Source organism: Pyrus communis, chromosome 2 (genome assembly GCF_963583255.1).
Source record: "Pyrus communis chromosome 2, drPyrComm1.1, whole genome shotgun sequence".
NCBI lineage: Eukaryota > Viridiplantae > Streptophyta > Magnoliopsida > Rosales > Rosaceae > Pyrus > Pyrus communis.
Genome location: NC_084804.1, coordinates 23,100,081 through 23,124,440, shown reverse-complemented (window position 1 = coordinate 23,124,440; position 24,360 = coordinate 23,100,081). Strand labels below are relative to the sequence as shown.

Here is a 24,360-nt window from a genome sequence, read left to right as displayed (position 1 = left end):
ACTCGAGTCTTCTTAATGTTCATATTTATTTTAAGAATAAGGTAATTTAGGGTAATTTTCATCAAAACCAGTTGTAATTTTCTCTGTATTTCGTGTTTTGGTATTTTTCCATTTCCAAACCGTACAAAATGTTCACCAAAACTATATACGCTGCCGTTGAAATTTGAACGTTACCCCGCTCATATTTCCCTTTTTACCAAAAAGCCCTCGCAATTCAAATCCCAAAACCGCGACCGTGCCCAATTTCAAACCAAGATCAAATCTCAGCCGTTCCCTTCAAACCTACGAATCCATTCAGCTTTTTGAACTCGGTTAAAAAATCTCAAAACACCTTTCAAACTATCACAGTAGAGATAGAGAGAAAAAGATGCTCGATTTCAAAACCAAATGAGCTATTGAATCAAGTCCCACTTGTTTTTCCCTCCAAAGATTCGTCAGTTTAATCAATTTTTACAATTCGGCAGCTTCAGACTTTGTTTTTCAATTCATCTTTCAGGTAAATATTTGCATAATTTCAGCAATAAATTCAAATATATATACATATATTATATATATATATATATATATATATATATATATATCACAGTATATGCATCGATCTGTTTATCTTACGAAACCCATCTTGTATTTGTTGAATTTCTGGGCATTAGGATGTTAAGGGATTTCAAATTCCTGCGTTCGAATTCCGGGAAGAAAGAAGAGGCCGAGAACGTGCCTGTAAACCTGAAGGACTTATCGGCGACCCGAGTCCGCTCGGAGTCTTCGAGAACTCCATTTAACCCGATTCAAGATCCGGCCCAACTGCCCAAGGCGGAACAAGAAGTGGGTATTCGGAGCAGGGTTGAAAAGACTCCGACCAAGGTTTCCAAGGTCAAAGTTTCCGATCCGGCGTTGCCTCTTCGAACCCCCGATAAGTATGGTACACCGAAGCGATTTGGGTGGGCCCAAAAGACGGAACCCAGTAGTACGATCGCCGGTGATTCGCACGAGGACGGGGCTAATTGTTCGACCCAAGTGAGCAGAGGGGGTGGCGGTGCTGGAAATGGGGGTTTGGGAAATGTGACTCCTCGGGTGATGAGGACAGTTGGTAGAGCTGCTTCGAGTTATTCGGGGAGTAATTCAACGCAGACAACACCGTCCAAGACTGTGTCGAAGCCTCCGAATTTGGGTTTTCAGAATAAGGCTGATGGAAGTGTTGGTCCTCGAGTAGGGAACTTTGCTGCATTGTATAAAGGGATTCCCATTTCTTACAGTCCGTATACGGTGGTTAATACAGTCGAAGTGCCTCACTTTGATCTCAAGGAAGATCCATCTTTCTGGATGGATCACAATGTACAGGTAAAAAACTCAGTTTTTATCCAATTTTGACATACATTTAGTGGTTTTTGTTTAATGTTTTCTACAGTTCAATGCTCATTTGGCTTTGATGATTGAAGGAAGTGAACTGGACATGTCAAGTTTGTGAATTTTTAGCCGTATGCAAGTTATGCTAATGGTATTGTAAATTTGATTTAGGTTCTCATTCGTGTTCGTCCTCTCAATAGCATGGAGCGAAGTTTACATGGTTACAGCAGGTGTTTGAAGCAAGAAAGTGCTCAGACAATTTCCTGGATTGGGCAACCAGAAAGTCGATTTACATTTGATCATGTAGCCTGTGAAACAGTTGACCAGGTGTGATTTGCGACCAAATTATAGTATTATATGGTATCTTCTTTTTCTTACTCTTCTACTCATTCACTATAGTTACCAGTTGTTTTAACTTTTTGAGTTCTGCAGCAAATGCTTTTCAGGATGGCTGGTCTACCCATGGTAGAGAATTGCTTGTCAGGATATAATAGTTGTATGTTTGCCTACGGTCAGGTAATCTCAAGGAGCTGTTTAATCATGAAAACTGTTAGCATTAGTAATGTGAAGTTAATGCAACCATGAAAACCACGCTTATAATCTGCTGAATTTGACTGTTAATATGTTCAATTTACATAAACACTGGCAGAACTCTGCAAAATCCTGTATTAGTAAAATTAAGAAGGCTTAAAATTCTCACTTCAATGTTTGAACTTTTATTTGTCATGCTACTAAAGGGAGGTGGAGATATCTCTTTGATGCTTACCTAGTCCTATTTGTTTAATCCAATTTCTCTATTCAGTCATTCTGCCTCGTATATAATTCCTGCTCTTGCTTCAAATGGTCAAAATAGGATGAATTATATCTTATGATAGAATTTTTCTGACCATGATGGCGTAGGAGGATTGAGTCTGCAATAGTACGTCATATAATTCTCATAACTTAATGATTGTTCTTATTCAGTTGAAACATGTTACGCCTATGATAATCAATTTCCTATTATTCCAGTGTTTTTTTTGTAATAATTGGGCTTTGATTTGCAGACAGGAAGTGGAAAAACACATACAATGCTTGGGGAGATTGATGATTTAGAAACGAAGCCCAGTCCAAATCGTGGAATGACACCCCGAATTTTTGAGTTTTTATTTGCAAGGATCCAAGCTGTAATATCATTTAATTGTTACTTTCTTATTTCTACTTTATCCTTTTGGTTATATGTGAGAAATGCTTAAATTTCTCACTATCTGACTTTACTTCCAACTTCAGGAAGAGGAAATCCGCAGGGATGAGAAACTAAAATACAATTGCAAGTGCTCTTTCTTAGAAATTTACAATGAACAAATTACGGATCTCCTTGATCCGTCATCTACCAATTTGCTTGTAAGCTGATTCTTTTAGAAGTGCATGGCCTATGGTTATCTTGAAGTATTTCTTATTATTTTATTATTTATTTTTTGTTTTAAGCTGCGGGAAGATGTTAAGAAGGGTGTTTATGTAGAAAATCTTTCTGAATTTGAAGTCTATACTGTGAGCGATATCCTCAGGCTTCTCATTCAGGTTCCCACTAATTGATCATTATCTTGCTAAGTTAGAGGCAGAGGTTTTTTTTTTTTTTTTTTTTTTTTTTTCTGCATAAATACACAGATGCATGCATGTCTGAATTAAAATGTAATCTGTTCCACAGGGTTCTTCAAATAGGAAAGTTGCTGCAACAAATATGAATAGAGAAAGCAGTCGTTCGCACAGTGTCTTTACTTGTGTAATTGAGAGTAGGTGGGAAAAAGATTCCACAACTAACCTACGGTTTGCTAGACTAAACCTAGTTGATCTGGCTGGTTCAGAAAGGTGCGGTATCAGGCTCAAACTTGTTGATATATGTGTTTCTGTGTGTATAAAATTACATATTATATCCTTCCACCAACCCGTTTTTTCTTGAATTAATCCCAACCCAATAATATTTTGCAGGCAGAAAACTTCTGGTGCGGAGGGTGAGCGGTTGAAGGAAGCTGCTAACATTAATAAATCACTATCTACACTAGGGTAATTTTTTTCAGTTATTCCCTTGGTTCTATCTGTATTCATGTGTTTCTTGTTCTTGCCTTCGCAATGATAATGGTAAATATGTCCTTTGTAGTCATGTTATAATGGTTCTAGTGGATATGGCACATGGGAAGTTGAAGCATGTACCTTACCGAGACTCTAGGCTAACCTTCCTACTACAGGTTGATTGTAATTCCATCTTCTCTGCCTCAGTCAAGTGTTAAATTTCTTAGCATAATGTTACTCTTCATACCAAATAAATGCAGGACTCACTTGGGGGAAACTCAAAAACAATGATCATTGCAAATGTCAGCCCATCTATCTGGTTCGTTCTTACCTCAATTTTATTTTGGTTAGTGTTAAAATCATTTCAAGCCACAAAACTTAGAAGAAACATTTTGTACATATTACCAATATTATGTTCTTTTTTTTTTTGTCACAGTTGTGCTGCTGAAACGCTGAGTACCCTTAAGTTTGCTCAGAGAGCAAAACTTATTCAAAACAATGTAAGCTTCATACTGTAAGCAGTGCAGACTAAGGAGTATTTAATGGAATCATGCGTCAATTTGTTGACCAATATATTTCTTTCTGTTTCATTGTGCAGGCTGTGGTGAATGAGGATGCCACAGGCAACGTCATGGCCCTACAACACCAAATACGGCTCCTAAAGGTGGTAATGATTATCTGTGTTTTTTTATGTTCACTTATATCAAATAACTAATAGTTAAAATCATGACATGATTTCTGCAACAGGAGCAACTTTCCATTCTTAAGCGTCATAATGTCTCCCGACCTTTGTCGTTTCGTTTGACCAATTTTGAAGACACACAAAGAGTCCGAAAAATTGATTGTGGTGAAAACTTATGTGATATGGACCTAGAGTGCGATGATGATTTTCTTGAAAATCAATCAAAAGGAGCTGTGAGACTTTCCACCAAAAAGGTATGCTTCCTCTTAGTTGTCTAGAATATGACCACGCTAGTTTGTTTGGGTATTGACTGGAAAAGTTGATTGGACCTATGTTTGTTGTACGGATGTTTCATCTCTAATATCATGTTAAGTAACTGGTGCTTCAAGTTAATGACATAACAGGGTGCTCAGACTATACAAACTTCATATACAAGCATCCCAGACAAAAAGAAAAACACTTAAGCACCGTTAGATTCAATTTTTCCCATTTTAGTTGTGACTTCTGAGACTGGTGTACTACTGTTTCGTTTACCATGAGCCGTGCCACTTATTTTTTTTTGTATTGCAAATCATCACATTGGCTGAAAATTATGGTAAATCAGTTAAAATCTTTGGAGACAACGCTTGCGGGTGCCTTGAGAAGAGAGCAGATGGCAGAAGCTACCATCAAGCAACTTGAAGCTGAAAATGAGCAGCTGAACCATTTGGTATTTGAGGAGTCTTTTCTTAAGATTATTATTATTTTTTCTTTATTTTTCACTCTTGTAAATTGTGGCTGAACTCCTTAGCTTTCATTGCTCACAGGTTTGTCAAAGAGAGGAAGACACCAGGGGCACTAAAATGATGCTAAGGTTTCGAGAAGACAAAATTCAGAAAATGGAGTCACTTCTTAGTGGTTCTATTCCCGTTGAGTCTTATTTACTGGACGAGAACAGAGCACTCTCTGAAGAGATTCAGCTAATTCAAGCAAAACTTGATAAGAATCCTGAAGTCACTCGGTTTGCATTGGAGAACATAAGGCTTTTGGACCAACTTAGAAGGTAGTTTTTGTCATAATCAATCAATTTTTAACTATCCTATCAATTGAAATAACCTCTTCACTGTGGAATTCATAGATTTGAAGAATTTTATGAAGAAGGAGAGAGAGAGATGCTCTTGGACGAGGTATCTAAACTGCGAGATCAGGTACTTATATCCAACAAAGACATGTTTTTCCCCCATTTGAGATGTTGCTTGGAGCCAATATCACAAAATAAAACAATTTTTGTTTTTCAGTTTCAATTTCTTGATGGACACTCTAAGCAGCATGGCAACCCAAATTTTAGTATGAAAACTCAGGTTGGTTACTTTAATTCTATATTGTGGTTCCTTATGTTTCCAGTTTCATTCATTTTGGCATATACGGTGGCAATGTCTTTCCATTTGTGGATTCGCCATGCATTTCCTTAAGGAATGGCTAGATATTAATATATGTATGTTTGGTTTATTATTTCTTATTTCTAATTATGTATCCTTTATGAAACAGGAAACCGTATGCACCGACAGAGATAGTGATTCTCTCAATATGGAGGTTGAACTCAGTCATGCCTTACTGGACATCCAAATAGCCCCTTCTTTATTTTACTCACACTCACATGTTCATTTTCCTGGTTTCAGTTAAAAAATACTGTCCATGAGTTAGAGGAATGCAGGCGCAGCTTAAATACTTGTTTGGAGGAAAATGAAAAACTCAATAGGTTAGAAAAGTTGGCCTTCCTGTTTTCTCCTTTTATATTGGCATCCTTAACTATTAAAGTAATATCTTATTTCCAACGTGATTTTGTTCTTTTTCACATTTTGCAGGGAAATTGATGATCTGCAAACAATGCTTAACAAGCTTAAGTGTACACCCATTGACCAAAATGATTTTGTAGCTTTAAAGGTATTCCATTTTTTTTTTTCTTTTTTTTTGAAATAATATTTGACTTGGTTCCTTAACAGTATGGAAAAAGAAAAGGGAAGCAGTAAATTTACTTTAAGGGTTCACTAATCCACCTTTTGATTTCAGGTGCATAATGCTGTTCCCATTGAGGAGATGGAATCGAAGCTTGACCCTCGAATAAAACATGCACAAGAAATTTTAAATTTACAGCTGGAACTGGATATAGTGAATATCATTTTGAAAGAAGAGAGGACTTCTCAAGAGGAGACGGTACATTTCTTAAATAAGGATCTTCAGCTGGCAAATGAAGAACTTTTTGTGATAAGCAAACAGCGAAATGATGCAAGCAGCCAATTGGAGGAGGCTAAATCTGTTATTGAAGCTCTCGAGTCTCAGCAACTTCTGTCAATCAATGAGCTTGAGGACCTGAGCAAGCTTTTGAGTGAACGGGAGCTTGAATTGAGGGCTCTAAAGGAGCAACAGACCTTTAAGGAGTCTAGGGATTTATCACCTTCGAACTGCTCAAACAACCAAGACTCACCATTACAGGGAAATTTGAAGAGGATGCTGGATTCCCTTGAAAACGCCAAGAGACTGAATACGTGGTACCAAAGTGATCGTGCATTTCAAGTGTCAAATGAAGAAGAAATGGATGAAGTGCACAAGCAGGTTGAGACTGAAACTGCAGAGGTGATTGTCTGTATGCAGGAAGAACTTGGCATGCTTCAGCAGCAAGTTCAAAATGGCCATTTAAAAGAATTGGAGATGAACAAAAATGTAATGATCTTGGAAACGGAACTGAAGGAGGTGCAAGAAAAGTTTTACATGTTGAACGAAGATAATGAAAGGTTAAGTAAAGAGCTTGAGGAGAAAGATGGGGAAGTAAGAATGTTGTCACAGGAATGGACATTATTGTCCAGTGAGATTGAAGAGGTTCTGTCTGGTGGGTGTGAGGAACTAGATGATGCCTCTGATCAACTTAACCTTATATCCGATTCCTTTCCACGGAAAAGGATTTGGATCTCCGAACAAGTTGGAAGAATCATGCGAATCATCTCTGAAAAGGAATTTTTGATTGATGAACTGAGGAAGTGTTTGGAGGATGCAACCAACAAGAAATGTGATGTGGAGTGCATGCTGAATTCTATGAGAGGAGCAACACTGGCTATAACTGAAGCACATGAACAGGAGTGTTGTGAAAAGGAGAAAGAAATGCTGATGTTGACAACACAGTTGAATGCAAAGTCATCGAGAGTGGAAAAGCTTGAGAATCGAGTGAAGGTACTTGAAGAGCAGATCAGGAAAACGTCAGTCTGTGCAACAGTTGCTTTCGTTGTTGTGGACAGACTAGCAAAGATGAATCTTAGTAATGAAGATGCATTAAAGTGTAAGAGTATTCAGCTTAGTGAATCAGAAGATTTGATCTCAACGAAGGTTGCCATTCTCAGTGATCGGGAGTCTGTGATAGCAGAAGCAGAGATAAAAGTTCAGTCTTTAAATGGGGAAGTTGAAGAGTTGAAGAGAACCTGTCGCAATCTAAGACGGGAGCTTTCTGAGGAGCAGGAACATGCATTAACTATAGAACAGAAGCTTGAAGATGTCAAAGAGAAAAACATTTTGATGACAATGGAGAAACTAGCTGAGCCAAAAACTGGCTTATCCACATTTATGTCATGCATGAACACAAATGTGGAGCATCATACAAGCTCTGAAGGGAAGGATTCACAAGTAGCTTCTAAGTCTCCAAAGGAGAGGGTGGTGGATGGGTAAGTTAACATTTTGCTTTCTGATAGCTTGATCTTGAGCTTTGGGTCTATGTTGTAGAGGAAGAGTGTTCTGTTTTGTAATTGCTATACCTAAATATTGTTGCAGATAGCAACGGAAAAAATTCTAGACCAGAACAGAAATGAACAGTTTGTTGAAGACCTGATAGCTGATAAGCCTGATATGTCCGAGTGTTCTCTGGAAGTGGAGAAGAGTATTTGTGCCAATATTACTCAAGAAAATTTGAAGTCTGGAAGACCTTCCAAGGCTGCGAGTGGTAGAGATGTTATCATTTTACTTCTGAAAAAGGAAATAGTAACTACCTTTGATAGCTTAAAAGAGGTACACACTGAGATGGACAAACTACGTGAAGAGAACAAACTGATGTGCAAGTCTGAGCAACAGATCACGAAAGCATGGAACATCTCAGAACTCAGGTCATTAATCTGCATTCAACTATGAACAACTCAGAGAAGCAATTGAAAGTGAAGTTGGAAGCTCAAGATCATAAACTGGAGGCATGTCAACAGATTGTGCAGGAAGCTGGGTCTCATAGTGCCAAACAAAAGAGGTAATCCGTTGGATTTCCAAATTCAAATAATTGTTGTTTCTTGGTTAAGCTTTACCCTATTCTCTGACTAAGACTTCTGTTTATCATGTGTACCAGAAAAGCAATAAAAAACCTTATGAGATAGTGAAAATACCTGTTGATTCCTGAATCCATTGTCCTTGCCCAACCTCTTTTGTTTTCACATGTTGTTCATAATCATAAATTTATAGGTTTAACTCACTCGTATGTATATACTTCCATTCAAGGACTTTACCATCTTTTTTTTTTTCCCGTCTCATAGATGATGGAAATAGAATTTGATAATGCAAAGTTAGTTGCAGGCCAGAAAACTGCTCAGTTCTCTTGCATTCTTCCTAAGTTTGAGGAGATTGAACTGCTTGGAGATGGAAAATGAGTCCTTTAAAACTGAGATAGAGAAGTTAAATACAGAACACAACATGGCTCTTAGAAACTTGGAGAATAATTCTGAGTTTTCATCCTCATTAAGTGGTATAAATGTCTTTAACAAAGAAAACTGCCGGTTGCAAGATGAAATTTTGTCTTTGGAGACTCACATGGCTAATCTGGAAACTCATTTAAGGGCAAAAACTGCTGAACTGGATGAACTCAAACAATCAGAGTCTTCTATTATGGAAGAACTCTGCTCAAAAAGCCAGGGATGCAAATATTTGTTAGTAGTACTAACAAACTGAAGGAAGAGAATGTTCTCTTCGGGGAAAAAGTTGTCTCTTGAGAAAAGCAAGGAGAACTCCTCACCATTTTGAGTGCGAAAGCTAAGAAGTGTATTGATTCAGTGGAAACTGTGAACTCAGCAAATAACAGATTACAAAATATTTTAAAGGAAGAACCATTCGTTATTGTTGAAAAATTGTCTCAAGAACTATGTGAAGCTGGAGAGAGAATATCTGAGTTTATACAGGAGGTCAACTGCTTAGATTGCCATGCTAAGGAGCTGGTGTTTGAAAATTTGTCTCTTCAGGCTGAGTTAGTGAGGAAGGAAGATGTTCTTAAAGGAATGTTATTTGATCTGAGTTTGTTGCAGGAATCTGCATCTAATAACAAGGATCACCAAGATGAAATTGTGGAAATGGAATATTCTTGGAGACTTTAGAGGGTAAGCTTTCAGCAAAATGAAAGAAAGCGAGTTTCTAAAATGTCTGTCTAGTGAAAACCCTTTTGGTCGATTTTGATCAGGAGCAACGATTGGATGCAAAACTAAAGGTTAGTGTTGTCTTTTGTGTGTGTGTGAGTGAGAGAAAGAGAGAGGGTTGCAATCAAACTCATAGTTTGATGCTTAACAATGCAATTGATTCTGCTGCAGGAAACTGAGGAGGAGAAGTTGCAACTAGCACAGAAATTGTTAGGCCTCTGTACTTAGCGTTTTGAAGGTAATGTTAAAGGTCACTTGGTACTTAATAACCATTCACTCTCGAAAAATCACAAAATCAATCAGGACCGCTTCTTATATTTCCTTTTGAGCTAACTTTCAGGCTGCTGGAGTAACAAAACAATCTACACAAATAAACCCGTCTGCTGCTGAAGAGGCACTCGAGCAACTCAAGAACAAGATTACTCCAATGGATAGAGAATTGCAGGATTTGAAGTTTACGGTATATAAATTTTTTATCTTTGAGCTTGTTTTTCACTGCTTCCAATGTTTTGGATACACAAGGATTTTATGCCTGATCCAATATTTTGTTTTCTGCAGAACAAAATAAGCAGTGAAAGAATTCGATTGTCGGAGCTCATGCCACAAACTTCACCATTAAGGTCAAGGAAGGATGAGAATTCTCAAATGAAAAGAATGTCTGATAAGCTCCGTAAATTTCTGCTTTAGATCGATGATTTTGTTCATGTAGAAAACCAGAGTCTGGTTAGCTTTCTGCTAACAATTCTAGGACTAGAAAGTACGAAAGGCAGCCTTCCGTAAATAAAACAGCTGTGAATATATGAGTTAATGCAAGTTCGGATTTTCCCTTTGAAGCCGGCTACAAATTCTCACTGAAATGTTGTTGCAGAAATCAAATTATCATCCTTGGGAATCACTCAAGTGGTGAGGTAGGTGTTGCATAAGTTAAGATTAAGATAGGCCAAGCATTTCGATTTTTTTTTTTTAAGAAAAACCAAACATGTAATAAAAAACAAAAGACCAAACCTATCGTGCAAATCAATATAAATATAGAAGAGAAATTGAGTCAAATTTAACTTTTGACTGCACTTAAAACCAAACCTTTTAAGTGGGTTGAATGAGAGGTTATATTAAATTAGTATATGAAATTTGAACGAAAATAAAAATAGTATAAACATAAAAATTAATATCAAAATAATTATTTCCCTCCAATCTCCTCCTCCTTGTTGTATAACGTAGGTGAGGGTTGTTGAACAAATTGACGAGAACGATGACACAATTCAAGAATTTTCTTCTACTGTCTTGACAGCTTTGAGACCTTCAAGATAGATTACGACGTCAAGATCGACTTGAGAAGGCAACCATGGCTACGCGTAGAAGAATGAGGATAACTGAAAACGATTTAAATGAAAAGTTTGAGATGAGATGTGAGAGAAATAAGAGGGAGATAATCCAAGTTCTTAAAAAAAGGGGTTCAAGATTTATTTTCAGCTTTCTTTGGGCTCGTTTGAAAGTGTGTTTTTAAATAACTGAAAACGTTTTTTATGAAAGTGTTTTTGAAATCAATGGTTAATAAAAATGCAAGTGAACATTAAAAACACTTTGAAATGCTTTTGAAACCTAAAAATAATCTTAAAAGAAAGACCTTTAAGTTATTTTAAAAGGAATTTTGAGTTTTAACGATAAAGATAAAATAAAAAGTAAAGTAAATAGTATCAAAATTAACTTTTTAATATAAAATATGATTTTTCGTTAAAATGAATTGTATCGGGAGTTTTTCATTAAAATTTTCTATTTTAAAACCCTTCCAAACTTACACCATCTCTTGTGCTGTGTATTTGGGTACTTTTCTTTTGTCCTCTTTCTGTTCAGTCACTGATTAAAAAAAAAAAAAAGTACTTTCTCTTGGCTGCCGATAAAAGAAAAGAGAAAAGCCCTTTTGGTGGTTTCGCATTCCTTTGATCATTTAATCCTTCAAGGCTGCTGCTTTTGCAACTTTCTGATAGAAGAATGACCACTGCGACTTTCAGCTCCATTTTTTCCCCAACCGGGTGCCTCCGCAAGGTCTGTACTCCTTATACTACTAGCTGTCTGTCTGTTTTCTCAGAAAAAATGCCCATTTACACCCTGCATTGTAAAATTTCAGTGAATTTAGAAACTTTGATTTGTTGGATTGAGTCTCTTTCTTCGAAGAAGTTGAAGTTTATTGATAAAGTTTCGAAATTGCAGGACGGGGTGAGCAGTTCGAAGGCCGATACGTGGAATGCGAAGAAGGTGTTTGTTAAATGTTCCGTGAGTACAAAGACCCAGAAAGCAGAAAAAGAAGTTCGCCTTGGTGTTCTTGGAGCCAGTGGTTACACTGGTTCTGAGGTATAAACCCCTTTCTTAATCAGTTGTTTCCTCTTTTTTTCGAATAAATTCGATATTATCTACTTGAGGAGTGGAAAGTTGGCTAAACCTCACAACATAAGAATACCACTAGACCAGACCGTAGTACTAACTCAATATATTGAATTGAATTGGGGAAGATAATGAGATACTTTTTACTGCCCTGCAATGAACTGGGATTATCTTTCATTTTGGAAGATTGTTCGGCTCCTTGCAAACCATCCTCACTTTGGCATTACCTTGATGACTGCTGATAGAAAAGCTGGACAGTCAATAGGGTCGGTGTTTCCGCATCTAGTTTCTCAAGTAAGTTTTTGTTATGATTAATGTGTTTTCTCTTAGGACCAAAGACTTAAATTAAGATATGATTGGCATATTGAATGGAGCCTTAATGGCTGGGGCAATTCTTTAGTAGCTATCATTCTCTTTTTGTGTTGGCAGGATCTACCAAAAATGGTTGCTATCAAGGATGCTGATTTTTCTGATGTGGATGCTGTTTTTTGTTGTTTACCACATGGAACCACACAAGTTGTTTTTTCCTTTCCTCTGTAGTGTCAATCTTTTCTCATTTTACTGCATCTGGTCCTCAATTCCTAACATGCACTTGTTTATTGTTTCAATTGCAGGAAATTATCAAAGGCCTTCCCAAGAGTTTAAAGATTGTTGACCTGTCTGCTGTATGCATGGGATAACCTTGCATTGCTTTTGGAATTTGTTTGTTGGCATTCTACTGTATCTTAAAAGCTTCCAAACTTTCTCATTTTAATGTTTATGTGATGGTGTTTTCAGGACTTCCGTCTACGAGACATCTCGGAGTATGAAGAATGGTATGGTCAGGTACACAGAGCGCCAGAGTTGCAGGTAAGATAGTCTCCTCTTCATATCAAAACTTGTATGGAATTATTAAGTCCACCATCTTCTCAAAAAAAAAAAAAAAAAAAAAAAAGGTCCACCAACCAATACTCTTGGAATAAATTGAAACCTCAACTTTGATAAAAAAAAAAAATTTAAAAAAAAAATAAAATAAAATCTGACATAATTAATTTGTTGTCATAATGTGCATTTTGGATTTGTAGAAAATGTATATACCTATAAAACGCAGGCACCATCTTGCTCTTATTTCTTGGAACTTATTGCTCTGCTAATTTTAAAAAGTGGCTATCTTCTTGGATTCAGAAAGAAGTTGTCTATGGTTTGACAGAGATTTTGAGGGAGGAGATAAAAGGTGCACGCCTAGTTGCTAACCCTGGTTGTTATCCAACTTCTGTTCAACTTCCACTTGTTCCATTGATAAAGGTGTGTGTTATATATTTAAGTTCTCAGAAAATTACATGTTCTTATGAAATATGTGCTCGAGGTCAATTCACTCCCTGTTTAAGATGTGACAATGTGGCTGAAATATAAACCTATATACAGACAGGAGAGTGTCACTCTCTGAAATAGAAACCATAATCAAGTATGCCTTATCGTTCTCCTAATGCATTTTTCTCACAGGCCAATCTCATTGAACCTAAAAATATTATTATTGACTCAAAGTCTGGTGTTAGCGGAGCAGGTTAGGATTTGATTGTAGTTTATAACATTTCCATGCAAAATTTTACCCTATATACTCAAAGTGCTCCATTGTTGACTTGTAAAACCTGCTTAATCGTGCAGGGCGTGGTGCCAAGGAGGCAAACTTGTACACTGAAATAGCCGAGGGCATATATTCTTATGGTGTTACTCGTCACCGTCATGGTAAGATTTTGAATTTATACAAATTTTATATTTTAACTTGTCTGACAGAAGAAAAACAAGCAGTAGATATTCTTGGTACTTATATAAAGTTATTTATTTGTGGAATGATTGCCATCAATTTATGAAGAGGTAGAAACTTTAAACACTAGAGGTCATATGTGTGTTTTTATTTAATTACTTACATTAGGTAGTGACCTGGATCATCATTTTTGTGAAATGCAGTTCCGGAAATTGAGCAGGGACTATCTGATGCTGCAAGTTCAAAAGTAACTGTTAGTTTTACTCCACATCTAATGCCAATGGTAACTACTACCCCCATATGCATTTAGAGAATCCATATTTTCCAATTCATTCTTTGCTAACAAAGGATTAGGCACTATTGTACTTTGTCATTTAGAGTCGTGGCATGCAATCCACTATCTATGTGGAACTGGCTCCAGGGCTAAATTTCAAGGACTTGCACCAACACCTCAAGTTATCCTATGAGGTATACTGCTTTACTTTTTCTTCTGCTGCTTGGCCACTTATTGCATCCATCTCTAATAATTGGCGTGAATAAAAACGTTTGTATCACATTTGGTCCCTGAAATTGAACTTTCGATTAAAATGGTCGTTGAAATTGAAAATCGAACTATTTGGTCCCTTAAAATGCATGTTGCACATCAATTTGGTCCTTCCGTTACGATTCTGTTATTTATTCTGTTTGTGTACTGGCGTGGCATACATGTGGGGCCCACAAGTCAAAAAATTATTTTTAAGAAAAAGCGTTTCAAAAGTTAAAAAACAAAGCAGAAAGTTTGACCTCATCTTTTTCGTTCTCTGAATATGCTATCATGTATCTGTCCAAGCTCTTCTCAATATGTGCCAGGAGCCAAAATGTGGTCGTGTTCTTCAAACACACAACCTTCATTCTCATTCCAAAAACTCTCTCTGCTTCCTCTCTTTCCCCAAAAGATTCATCACTTTCCAAAGAATCCCTAACATATCCCCATCACCACCGTCTGCATCCTCATAAGTTCCATGTTGATTGGCCCTGGGTAGGCCAGCCGATTGAGGTTTCGGCTGAGGCAGTGGTGGTGGTGAGCTGTCTTCTAATTCAGAGTTGATGACAACAGAAGACAATGAATCAAGGACTAGTGGTGTTGCACTGCTGCTTCTGCAACTTCTTGTTTATATTGAGATGCAGGTCAGATGGAGCAGTTCATGTTTATTATGTCAATTTGATTTGAATTGGATCAAATTTCATTGCGTCTACATTGCTTCAGCAACCCCTCATTTTTCTTTTTTCATTTATTTTTCTGTTTTTATAGATTTAGAAGTTTAAAAAATACAAATTATTTATGATTATTTTTATATAATCTAGTTGGAATCGTACTTTTAGACTTGTGGGCCCCACACGTATGACACATCAGAACACTAACATAATACATAACAGAATGGTAAGGGAGGACCAAATTGATGTGCATGTGCAACACCCATTTTCAAGTACTGATTTTCAGTTTCAGGTACCATTTTGATTGAAAAGTTCAATTTGAGGGATCAAATGTGATAAAACCCTTTAATAAAACATGTCATACATATCTTGTGGCCCTTAATCTCCCTGCAGTGTAGCGTTGGCAGTGGGAAGCACATTATTCTTGTGTTCATATTGCTTAGATGCCTATATCATATGTGTTTTTCTCTACTTGTGTTGGTGCGATGGATGAAACTGTTGTTATCCTTAATCTTAACAAACCTATTTCCCTTTTTCAGGATGAAGAATTTGTAGTTGTGTTGGAGGAAGGAGCTGTTCCTCGCACTCATAATACTCGAGGATCCAACTATTGTTTCATCAATGTCTTTCCTGATAGAATTCCTGGGAGAGCAATAATAATTTCTGTTGTATGTTTTATGTTCCCCGTCTTTGCCTTTTGAAAATTTCTGCTTCCAAGTTCCATGCGAGTCTCTGGACGTATTTTGTTATCGGTTGACATGACAGCCAAGCTTTTGAATTTGTTGTTGCAGATAGATAATCTTGTGAAGGGAGCTTCAGGTCAAGCCTTACAGAATCTTAATGTGATGATGGGATTTCCAGAAAACACAGGGCTTCTTTATCAGCCCTTGTTTCCTTAGCATATAAGTTCATCACACATGAGTAAGCAGACGAGTCTAAACTAGGTGCTTTAGCTCTTGTGCCATTTTGGTTGCTGTTATCCTAGTAGCGTCTCTTTTGCGTAAATACGATCGATCAACTTTATAATATGATCACCATTTTCGCTTGCTCCCCCCCCGTGACATCTTTATTGTATAAGACCATCACAACGTCGGGCAGGCTCTGTTGTTTATCGTTCATTGTCAGTCCAAAAAAATACATCTCACTATTGAGAATATCTTGACCTTCATTTCCTCATTCATATAACCCGAGACGGAATGTTTATCTGTTTTTCTTAGGATTGTATTTGGGCTTCTACATTACCTTGGCTGATAAGTTTCATTCCATTGATTGTTGCAGGTAGTTAAAAGTGTAGAAAAGCTGTTTGCAGGAGCTGCATGACTATTTCTAGGACTTTGCTTTGGTTACCTCTAGTATTACAGATTTCAATTTCAAATTTTAATTTTTCTGATTCAGTTTTTTTAATGCCGATTTTCGTTTAATTTCTGGGTTTAATTAAAAAAGCGATTGGCTTGTAATCTAGAGTATCCTGTACTCCGAAGAACTATAGGGCCCGTTTGTTTGATAGGATTAAGGAGGACTGGACTATAGTCCCTTGTTTGGTCTGCTGTAGGATTTGGTTTAATGAGATTAGGTGGGATTCGCTTGGATTAAACACCTCCTTACGAGGTCTTAACCAGGATTCTCGAAATTGGGCGGACTCGTAAGCCCAGAGAAAATCGCGAGGGTGACTTCCTGCCCGTCCTCCTTTCTCCGCTCTTTGTTTCACTCTCTCCTACTCTCTCCCTCTCTCCTTGCCCAGAACCCAGAATTATGAGACCTCATATCTGCTTTTCCTGTGCACATCTCTAGTTTATCGTCGAGCTCGTTGTCAAAAGGCAGTGCTTCTCCTCTGTTCAGATCCTCGACTTCGTCAACTCCCAATATCGTTCTCAACCATCACCTTCATCCGCCAGGACATCGTCGGCAAACTCCACGATGCCAGCTAAAACCCAGAAGACAAAAAATACCAATCTGCCAAAACCCAAATGAAATTCAAAAGCTTGTGAAATGTTTAGGAAAAAAAAAAAAAAACCCATATGACAAATCAGAAGCTTTTGTTGAGAATTAATGAAAAAAAAATGGAATTTGAAGATGAGGGAGAAAGTGGTGAAAAAGAATGGTGATGAGGGAGAAAGTAAAAAGAGAGAGACAGAGGCAGTTGGACGGGAAGGAGGAAAAAATGGAGAGCATTCTAGAGAGAAAGGGTGCTCTAGAAAGGTAAAAGAAAAAAGAAAAAGAAAAAAATGTAAAAGATAGAATTAAATATTATTATTTTAGTTCTTAATCCGATATTACACCAAACGCTTCACTAAGTTAGTCCAGCTTAGTCTAGTCTAAGCCAGTCCAGCTTAATCCCTAAAGTTAGTCCAGTCCGATTTAGTCCGGTGCAACAAACGCACCGAGTTTTTCGTAATTGGAATGCTTTCGACAATGCGGTCCTTATGCTTTCTCCTGCTGTAGCCCTGGTGGAATTCTGATTTTAGGCTTATTTATCTAAGCACCTTATGTGCATTTTGTACCTATATTTTACCGTGTCTTACCTTCCTTATGCTTCATCTTTGTGTCTCACTCTCACAATACCAATTTTAGTAATGAAAAATGACAATAGTTTAACGAAAAAGTTCTATTAACTTTTTTTTTTAAATTGAAATAAGAGGTATTCCCGTCATCCATTGATGACAAACTAATCTTTCTCTTCATGGATTCTCGGTATCCCTTGAGACAACGCCATACTTCCCTAGTAGTATGGTAGGTCAAAGAAAAGCTGGCTGGTGGCCCCAAAAAATTTGTGGTGGAGCGCACATGTGAGAGTGAGAAAGGGCAATTAAAGCTCACCCGCCAGGCAAGGACCCGAGCATGCGTGGCACCCCCCCCTCACCCAGTAGGTCTTCCATGTGGCCATGTTGGCCGCTTGTCTGCAAGAAGAAGGAGCCTAACGGTTCTTTTGCCTAATCCAATGACTAATTCAAATGGACCAGTGGTCCAGATGTATATTTGCTTTATGTTTATAATTTCATTGAATTCAACTGCTGATATTTAATATGATCAAATCTAACCATATAAAAAAAGATCTAACTGCTCAAATTTAAATCAAAACGACAAAAATAATTTAAAAAAAATATTTAACTCATAATTCACCCAAAAACTCTATAAATACCTATGTATTTGTTCAAACATCCACACAAAACTCACTTTTCTCCTACAATTCTTCCAATTTTTCTTTCTACCACCTTCCAAAACCTTTGTTCCCATTTTTGTTTCATGTGTTTTGTGTTTATACATTTATGTCATGTGTTTCATATTCTTCCATAGTGTTTCATGAGTTTCATGTGTTGATTTAGTGAGTTTTCAATATTTATTGGAATTTAAATATTTTTAGGTTAAAATGTTCATAAAATTAATTTAGGATATCTACATATATTTTTTTTTAAAGTTAATTAAAAAAATTAGCCTAAATTCATTTTTTTAATAATTTGGGGCTAAAATTTTAAGGCAGAAGGATTGGAGCAGAAAAGCTATTTCTAGGTTAAAACCTAAATTTTCAGGACTAAAAATTCTAGGTTTTACTCCAAAGATTAGAGATGGTCTTAGTGCGGATAATATTGTTTTTTTATTTTTATTTTTATTTTTATTTTTTAACACACGATATTATCTACACTAAGGGAGAGGGGTGAGTTTAGTCTTATAATGGACTAGCAATAATGTGGTTTAAATTTACCTTTTGATGAGAATCAAACCTAAGGTCTCTCACTTACAATTAAAAGATATACCACTAGACCGTAGTACTAAGTGGTAGATAATATCATTTGTTAAAAAATATCAAAGACTTTGTAAAAGTCCATTTAAAGGAATGTGGGTAAAAAGTCCATGATAAACTCACTCATAGCTTGCAAACGGGGCCCGTGAGAGGCCCATTAACTGCCGGCCTCGAACTCGAAGGCATAGTGGGCACCACGCTTACCATGCGGCGTCAGTACCGGATCCTGGCTTTATTCCTCTTAAACCCTTCCTCACCCAAGAGACAGTCTGCAAATCGCTCTTAACATCGAAGCGTTTCTTCAGCATCTTATCCTCCTTTACCAAACCATCCGTGGCGTTTCGAATCAAAGAAATTATCACCAAATTGTAATTTTATTTATGTTTTAGTTCTCTGGACATTGCTCGAGCATCGGAAGCAGCAATGGCGACCCTTTATCCGTCTCACTTGTTATCTGCGTCCTCCCACCTCCAATCCTCCACTAAAATGGCGTTCGGGCCTCACCCTTCTCCTTCTTCCCATGGGCTCAAGGTAGGTTTTGTAATTTCTCTTCCCTTTCTGCCCCTTCTTAAAAATGAAAAATTCTTGATTTTGAATATTAGGAAATGGGTTTCTAGAATTTGTATGTGAATTTTTATTTTATTTAATTTATTCTCTTAGTTTGTGTTGATATAACCAAGCGCAATGACGTTCTATGATTCATATAGCCGATCTCATTTAGTGGTATAAGGCTTTGCTGTTGTTAGTTTGTGTTGATATGTTTGGTCAATTGGGGTAAAGAATTGTATAAAATGGGTCTATTTTTTGCAAGAGGTTTGTAGCGCCGTTGGTTAAGAGCATTTATCTTTGCATGTGAGTTCGAGCATGGTTAAGAGCATTTATCCTTACATGTGAGTTCGAGCATGGTTAAGAGCATTTATCCTTGCATGTGAGTTCGAGCATGCTTTTCCCCTCACCTAATATTGCTTGTATAAACAAACCCAAAGCATTAACCCTCACACATGAGGTCCTGAGCTCGATTCCCTCCTCCCTTATTATCGCTATACAAATCTGAAGCATTCACCCTTGCACATGAGGTCCTGAGCTCGATATCCTCTCCCCCCCCCCCCCCCCCCCCCCCCCCAGTATCACTTGTATAAAAAAAGGCGGAGCATTCACCCTGGCACACGTGGTCCTGAGCTCGATTCCCTCCTCCATAGTATTGCTTGTATAAAGAAACCTGAAACATTCACCCTCGCACATGAGGTCCTGAGCTTGATTCCCTCCTCAGTCCTCAGTCCTTCCCTAATATCGCTTGTATAAAAAAATGTTTCCATTTTTGTCAGCACAAGCATGTTATGATCTAAGAGAGACGTTTTGTGCTTGCTAATGGAATAAATTCAGAAACCTCCAAACATCTGATGTATCAAAATTAGGAATTATTGAATTTGGCAATACATTGTTTCTAGTCATTAACTTTCCCTAATGAATGTTGAAACTAGTTTGGTGTATAGATTTTTGTTAGATGGAGTTTAGTTGGATTGGGTCGAGTAGCATTTTCAGTTAACAAGTTTCATTTCATTTCATTGTAGATGGGTTTGGCACAGTGTAATGAAATACATGCCTTTGGTCAGAGTTTTAAGCCTTATGGGCTGCGTTCAAATTCTCGGCACAATATCTTGCATGCGATAAATATGACTGCAGGACAGTCAGATGACTCAGGGAAGATGAAATTTGATCAGCTGATTGATAAAGCAAGACAAGTGTGGGAAAGTTCTCCACAACCTGTCAAGAGCTTCCCTTGGAAAAGAGCAGCACAAAACTTTGTTCAACTCATCATAGACCTTATACTAGCAGTTGTCAAGTACTTGTGTGTACCTCTATTTGCAGTTTCCTCGCTTAGTGAAATGTCTTACTGTGCTCATGAAAGGAAGTTGTTTTTCATTCCTATTCCTGTCCTCATTGGAATGGCTATTGCTGAAGTCTTTAAACTGGCAGCACTGGATGCTTCTCCACGTCTTAAGGTAAAGTTACCTTGCTTAAATCTCCTACGCATAGGCAGAAAGATTTGAACAAGTACAAAGTTGGGGTGGGTTTTTTCAGGAATATGGCTTACTCTGTTGATTAAATCGTATTCAGAAGATCGTTAGAAATTTTTTAAATAAGGAAAAAAGGCGATCTTTAGGAATGATTGGTGACTACAACATACTTTTCCTGACTCGCATTTCTATACCCTCGCTTAGAATTGCTGCATATCTTGATAATGGAGTAAAGCACTTGGAGGGTTTCTTCATTTTTCAATATTAGTTGTCTTAGGTGTCCTGCAATTTTCTTCTGTGAGTTCATTCTATTGGAACGGTTCTTATTGTCTGGTTTTAATTGTCAGGATGCAGAAGTTCCCTGGCATCTGATTCTTATGGCAATTTTCTTCACACTGCTCAAATTGCCGGGTCCATATTACCCATTTTGGGGGAGAATATTAATCCCACACTTTGCTAATGGGGGTTTGTTGAGGACATTATGGCTTGCGTTTTTGTGGTACAGAAGACCTCAAAAGGCATTGAGAATGGCACCATCACAACATGCTGAAAGTGACAGTCGGTCTGAAGTTGAGCCAAATAAGCTCTAGTTCGTGCGTCCAAAACTGCACCAGGTATTTGTTCACTTTTTCTAGGTTTTCTTTTTTGAGTGTTTACTCTGTTCACTGTTCATAATAGTCTATACCATACGATGTAGAGTAGGTGTTCTCCTCCATATAATAGTTATACATCTCCCACATTTCCTCGAGGCTTTCTTCTTTTGTTTAGTTAGTAAAGTGATTTAACTCTTCATGTAATCATTAATTCACCACCTTCCAGTTAATCGTTTTTTTCATGTCAGTGACCCGTATGTTTTTGCTTCCTTGCTTTGCGTGACCCTTTAAATTTTTTTTTCCTATATAATATAGATGAAATTTTCTCCGTTGAAAGAAATTACTCAAAGGTGGAAGTGGCATCGATTTGGAGATATAATGAGCGGTTCTTGGGATGCCTTTGGTGGTCTTGGTAACTGCTACACATTTTGCCTATTTAGGAAACCTTTGTAACTCTCATTTCTATTTCTTTTGTTTGGTCGGGAGAGGAAGGCGTGCAGGTTTCGAGTAGCTAAGGAGAAATTTAATTTTAAGTATGTCAGAAAATTATTGATACATGATATACAGATTGTTGAAGCTCTGTGTTGTGATTGTTTGTCTTCATACAAGTGTTCCCTAGAGTAGGACATATTTAAACAGAAATCATCGAGTTTACAATATACCATTGATTCCAAAATTATGGAAATTGTTTGAAGTTGGGTCGTGGTATAGGATCTTACACATGCTTCGGACCTATAGAAGTCATGCATGACCGAGTAAAAAGAAAATCCTATATTTCTGTCTGTCACTTTTTGTCCAATCTGAACAACTTTGTTCAATTGGGTTTGAGTAATAATTGCCGGCTTCAATCTAATAACTTGAGTGGCTCTTGATATACCATTGCCATAATTGCCGTAATTGCACATTCTTAATCCAATGTTACGCAATGTATTAAGCAATTTATGCCTGACTATACTCCTTTAATTATACACGCAATGTATTGGGCAGGATATAGCAATTTTATACCACAATTCGATATGTGTTTAATGTATTGTTGGAAAGAAAGAAAACACGAAATTCTTCAAGGGGGATCGATGTTGAGTCTTCACAGGAACGGCAACTCAAGGTTGAGTTTCTTCACTTGTGGCACTAACACAACAAATGTGACTCAAATGATATGTAGCTTGAGGGTTCAATTATAGCACAAATATTCTCAATCAAACTTTTACAGATTGAGAGACTCTGAGCTATAACCTCAATTACTTAATGAATGGACCAATGTTACTTTTCTCAAACCTTCTCATTTCTTTGAGCTGCAGAGTTTCTAGATTCAACAATGGCACTAATCTTCTCAATCGAACATCAATAGCTTGAGAAGATTGGGAATGAATCGAAACCTCAACTCCTAGTAATGCAAGCTATATGTTTAGTTGCTGAATGAATGGATCAATGCAACTTTTCTGTTAAAGGATTTCCTCAACCTCTATTTCGCACGTCTACGGGCTCTACGTTTTGGCGATTTGGGTCTGTTAAACGCACCTATTTATACTGCACAAAACCTAAAAATGATGAGCTTGTTGATGCACAAAATTAGTGAGATTTCATAAGAACAACGTAAAGTGTTAAGTTTTTGACCTTTGCCCGGTTGCTCCAGTCATGAAGTGTAGGTCAACATGTAAAGAGAGAGGTAGGGAAGCAAACACAGGATGTACGTGGTTCACCCTAAGTTGGGCTACATCCACGGGGTAGAAGAGTTCTCATTAATAGTGAACAATTGACACAATACATAAATTCATGCGTAATCATCATTCGTCAGTTCTAATGACGAGTTTAAGTACAATAATGATATTATGGATTAATTGTAAGAGAATTATCTTCTTTAATAGTTAAGGAGAGTCTCCAACTTTCATCTACGGTCAATGTGGGACTCTGAGATTTATTATGATGTTGACACATGTCTTTTTGTGATTGGCCTTTTGGTTGGAAAGAAACTTTTGTGCTTCGACAGAGATGCCTTAACACAAATCCTTTAGTGGGACCCTGAAGGTATGAAGCAGGGTGTTGCAATGGTGAAGCCAGGAATTGTCAAGGGGAGGGGTGAACTTAAAAGATTATAATGTTCAAAAGAATGGCAACAATCCTTTTATATAGTAATGTCTTCCATAATTTATCAATACAAACCCAATTACAATTGTTGTCGGTGAGATTTCATGTCATTAAAATGTTGCATAATAGGCGCACTATCAGTAGAAGCAAATACATCTCTCTCAATGTAAACAAGCATACTAGCTCTCAACCATTGATCTCCCATTTTATTGCACAATGGTGTTTTCACAATATTCATTGTAGAAAAAACTCTCTGCTCCAAAGTGGTTGCAACTGGTAACCCCAAAAGCAATGTAAGAAGCTTATACGCTAACATATAGCTTGCACAACTCCTGGTCTTCATCAACTCCTTTGCAAGATCACTAATTCATCTCAATGATTGAAACTCACTATGCATCTTCATATCATGAATGTAATTGTCAAGTTGAATTGGAAGATTCATGAGGTCCATACGATCAAAATCTTAAGGATAAAGTTAAGCTAAACGAACAATTTTTGCCTTGTCAAAAGATGTATAATTATTCACCGGACTCATACATACAATATAAAGAAGCAACTCGGTGTTTACCTTATTGAAGCGATCATTCAATTCCTTTAGTTGCATATCAAGGACTTAAAGATAGAGGTCCACACGATAGTAATGAAACTTTGTGATTCTTGAAGCTTTACGCCTTGATTTTTCAGGTACGAAATGCAAATCCTCCATGTTAGGAACGATAATATCATGTTCATCACAAAACTTTTGTACATCGTCAAGCAAGTTCTCAAAGTCATCATCTCTCAAGGATTGTAGTCTTTGCTTGCATACTTCCACTAACGCAATCTCATTCACAATATCTTGATCTTTCTTTTGTAATGTTTGTGATAACTCATTTGTAATTCCCAATATAAGTCCTATCAGAAAAAGGTGAAACACAAATCAAAATTTTGTATGTCATGGAATAACTTACTTGCTTCACCAAAATTGTCTTGGTTGCCATCATTTTTAATCCATTTAAGCACCTCCACAAAGTGGTGAAGCTAGAAATAGTGGAGGGGAGGGGCGAACTTTAAAATAGTAAAAAGGTTCTGAAAAAATATAGACAACAAAATTCTTTTAGATAATAGAAAGTATTAATTTTGTTCATA

At 37.2% G+C, this 24,360-nt stretch overlaps 2 protein-coding genes and 1 pseudogene across 5 annotated transcripts; all 3 read left to right on the top strand.

The window, feature by feature from the left end:
* The first annotated feature begins 636 nt into the window (after positions 1-636).
* LOC137724964 (kinesin-like protein KIN-12D) lies at positions 637-10,289 on the top strand (annotated as a pseudogene).
* Positions 10,290-11,321: 1,032 nt separating this feature from the next.
* On the top strand, positions 11,322-16,291 carry LOC137725528 (probable N-acetyl-gamma-glutamyl-phosphate reductase, chloroplastic). 4 transcript variants are annotated; one of them, XM_068464249.1, is made up of 14 exons: positions 11,322-11,523; positions 11,689-11,829; positions 12,046-12,153; positions 12,289-12,375; positions 12,474-12,524; positions 12,637-12,708; positions 13,024-13,143; positions 13,342-13,402; positions 13,504-13,584; positions 13,807-13,886; positions 13,982-14,071; positions 15,337-15,465; positions 15,589-15,703; positions 16,076-16,280. In XM_068464249.1, exons 1-13 carry the CDS (start codon positions 11,470-11,472, stop codon positions 15,694-15,696), a joined length of 1,182 nt encoding a protein of 393 aa, XP_068320350.1. In that variant the 5' UTR covers positions 11,322-11,469; the 3' UTR covers positions 15,697-15,703; positions 16,076-16,280. The 4 variants fall into 4 exon arrangements, with proteins under 4 accessions (XP_068320350.1, XP_068320349.1, XP_068320348.1 ...); XM_068464248.1 differs by having other exon boundaries at positions 15,589-15,718; XM_068464247.1 differs by having other exon boundaries at positions 11,323-11,523; positions 15,589-15,741; positions 16,076-16,291.
* A 2,455-nt stretch (positions 16,292-18,746) lies between these two features.
* LOC137726347 (uncharacterized) lies at positions 18,747-21,748 on the top strand. Its single transcript, XM_068465264.1, has 4 exons — positions 18,747-19,067; positions 20,108-20,539; positions 20,902-21,168; positions 21,463-21,748. The coding sequence occupies exons 1-3, from the start codon at positions 18,960-18,962 to the stop codon at positions 21,142-21,144; spliced, it is 783 nt and encodes a 260-aa protein (XP_068321365.1). The 5' UTR covers positions 18,747-18,959; the 3' UTR covers positions 21,145-21,168; positions 21,463-21,748.
* Positions 21,749-24,360: the final 2,612 nt, after the last annotated feature.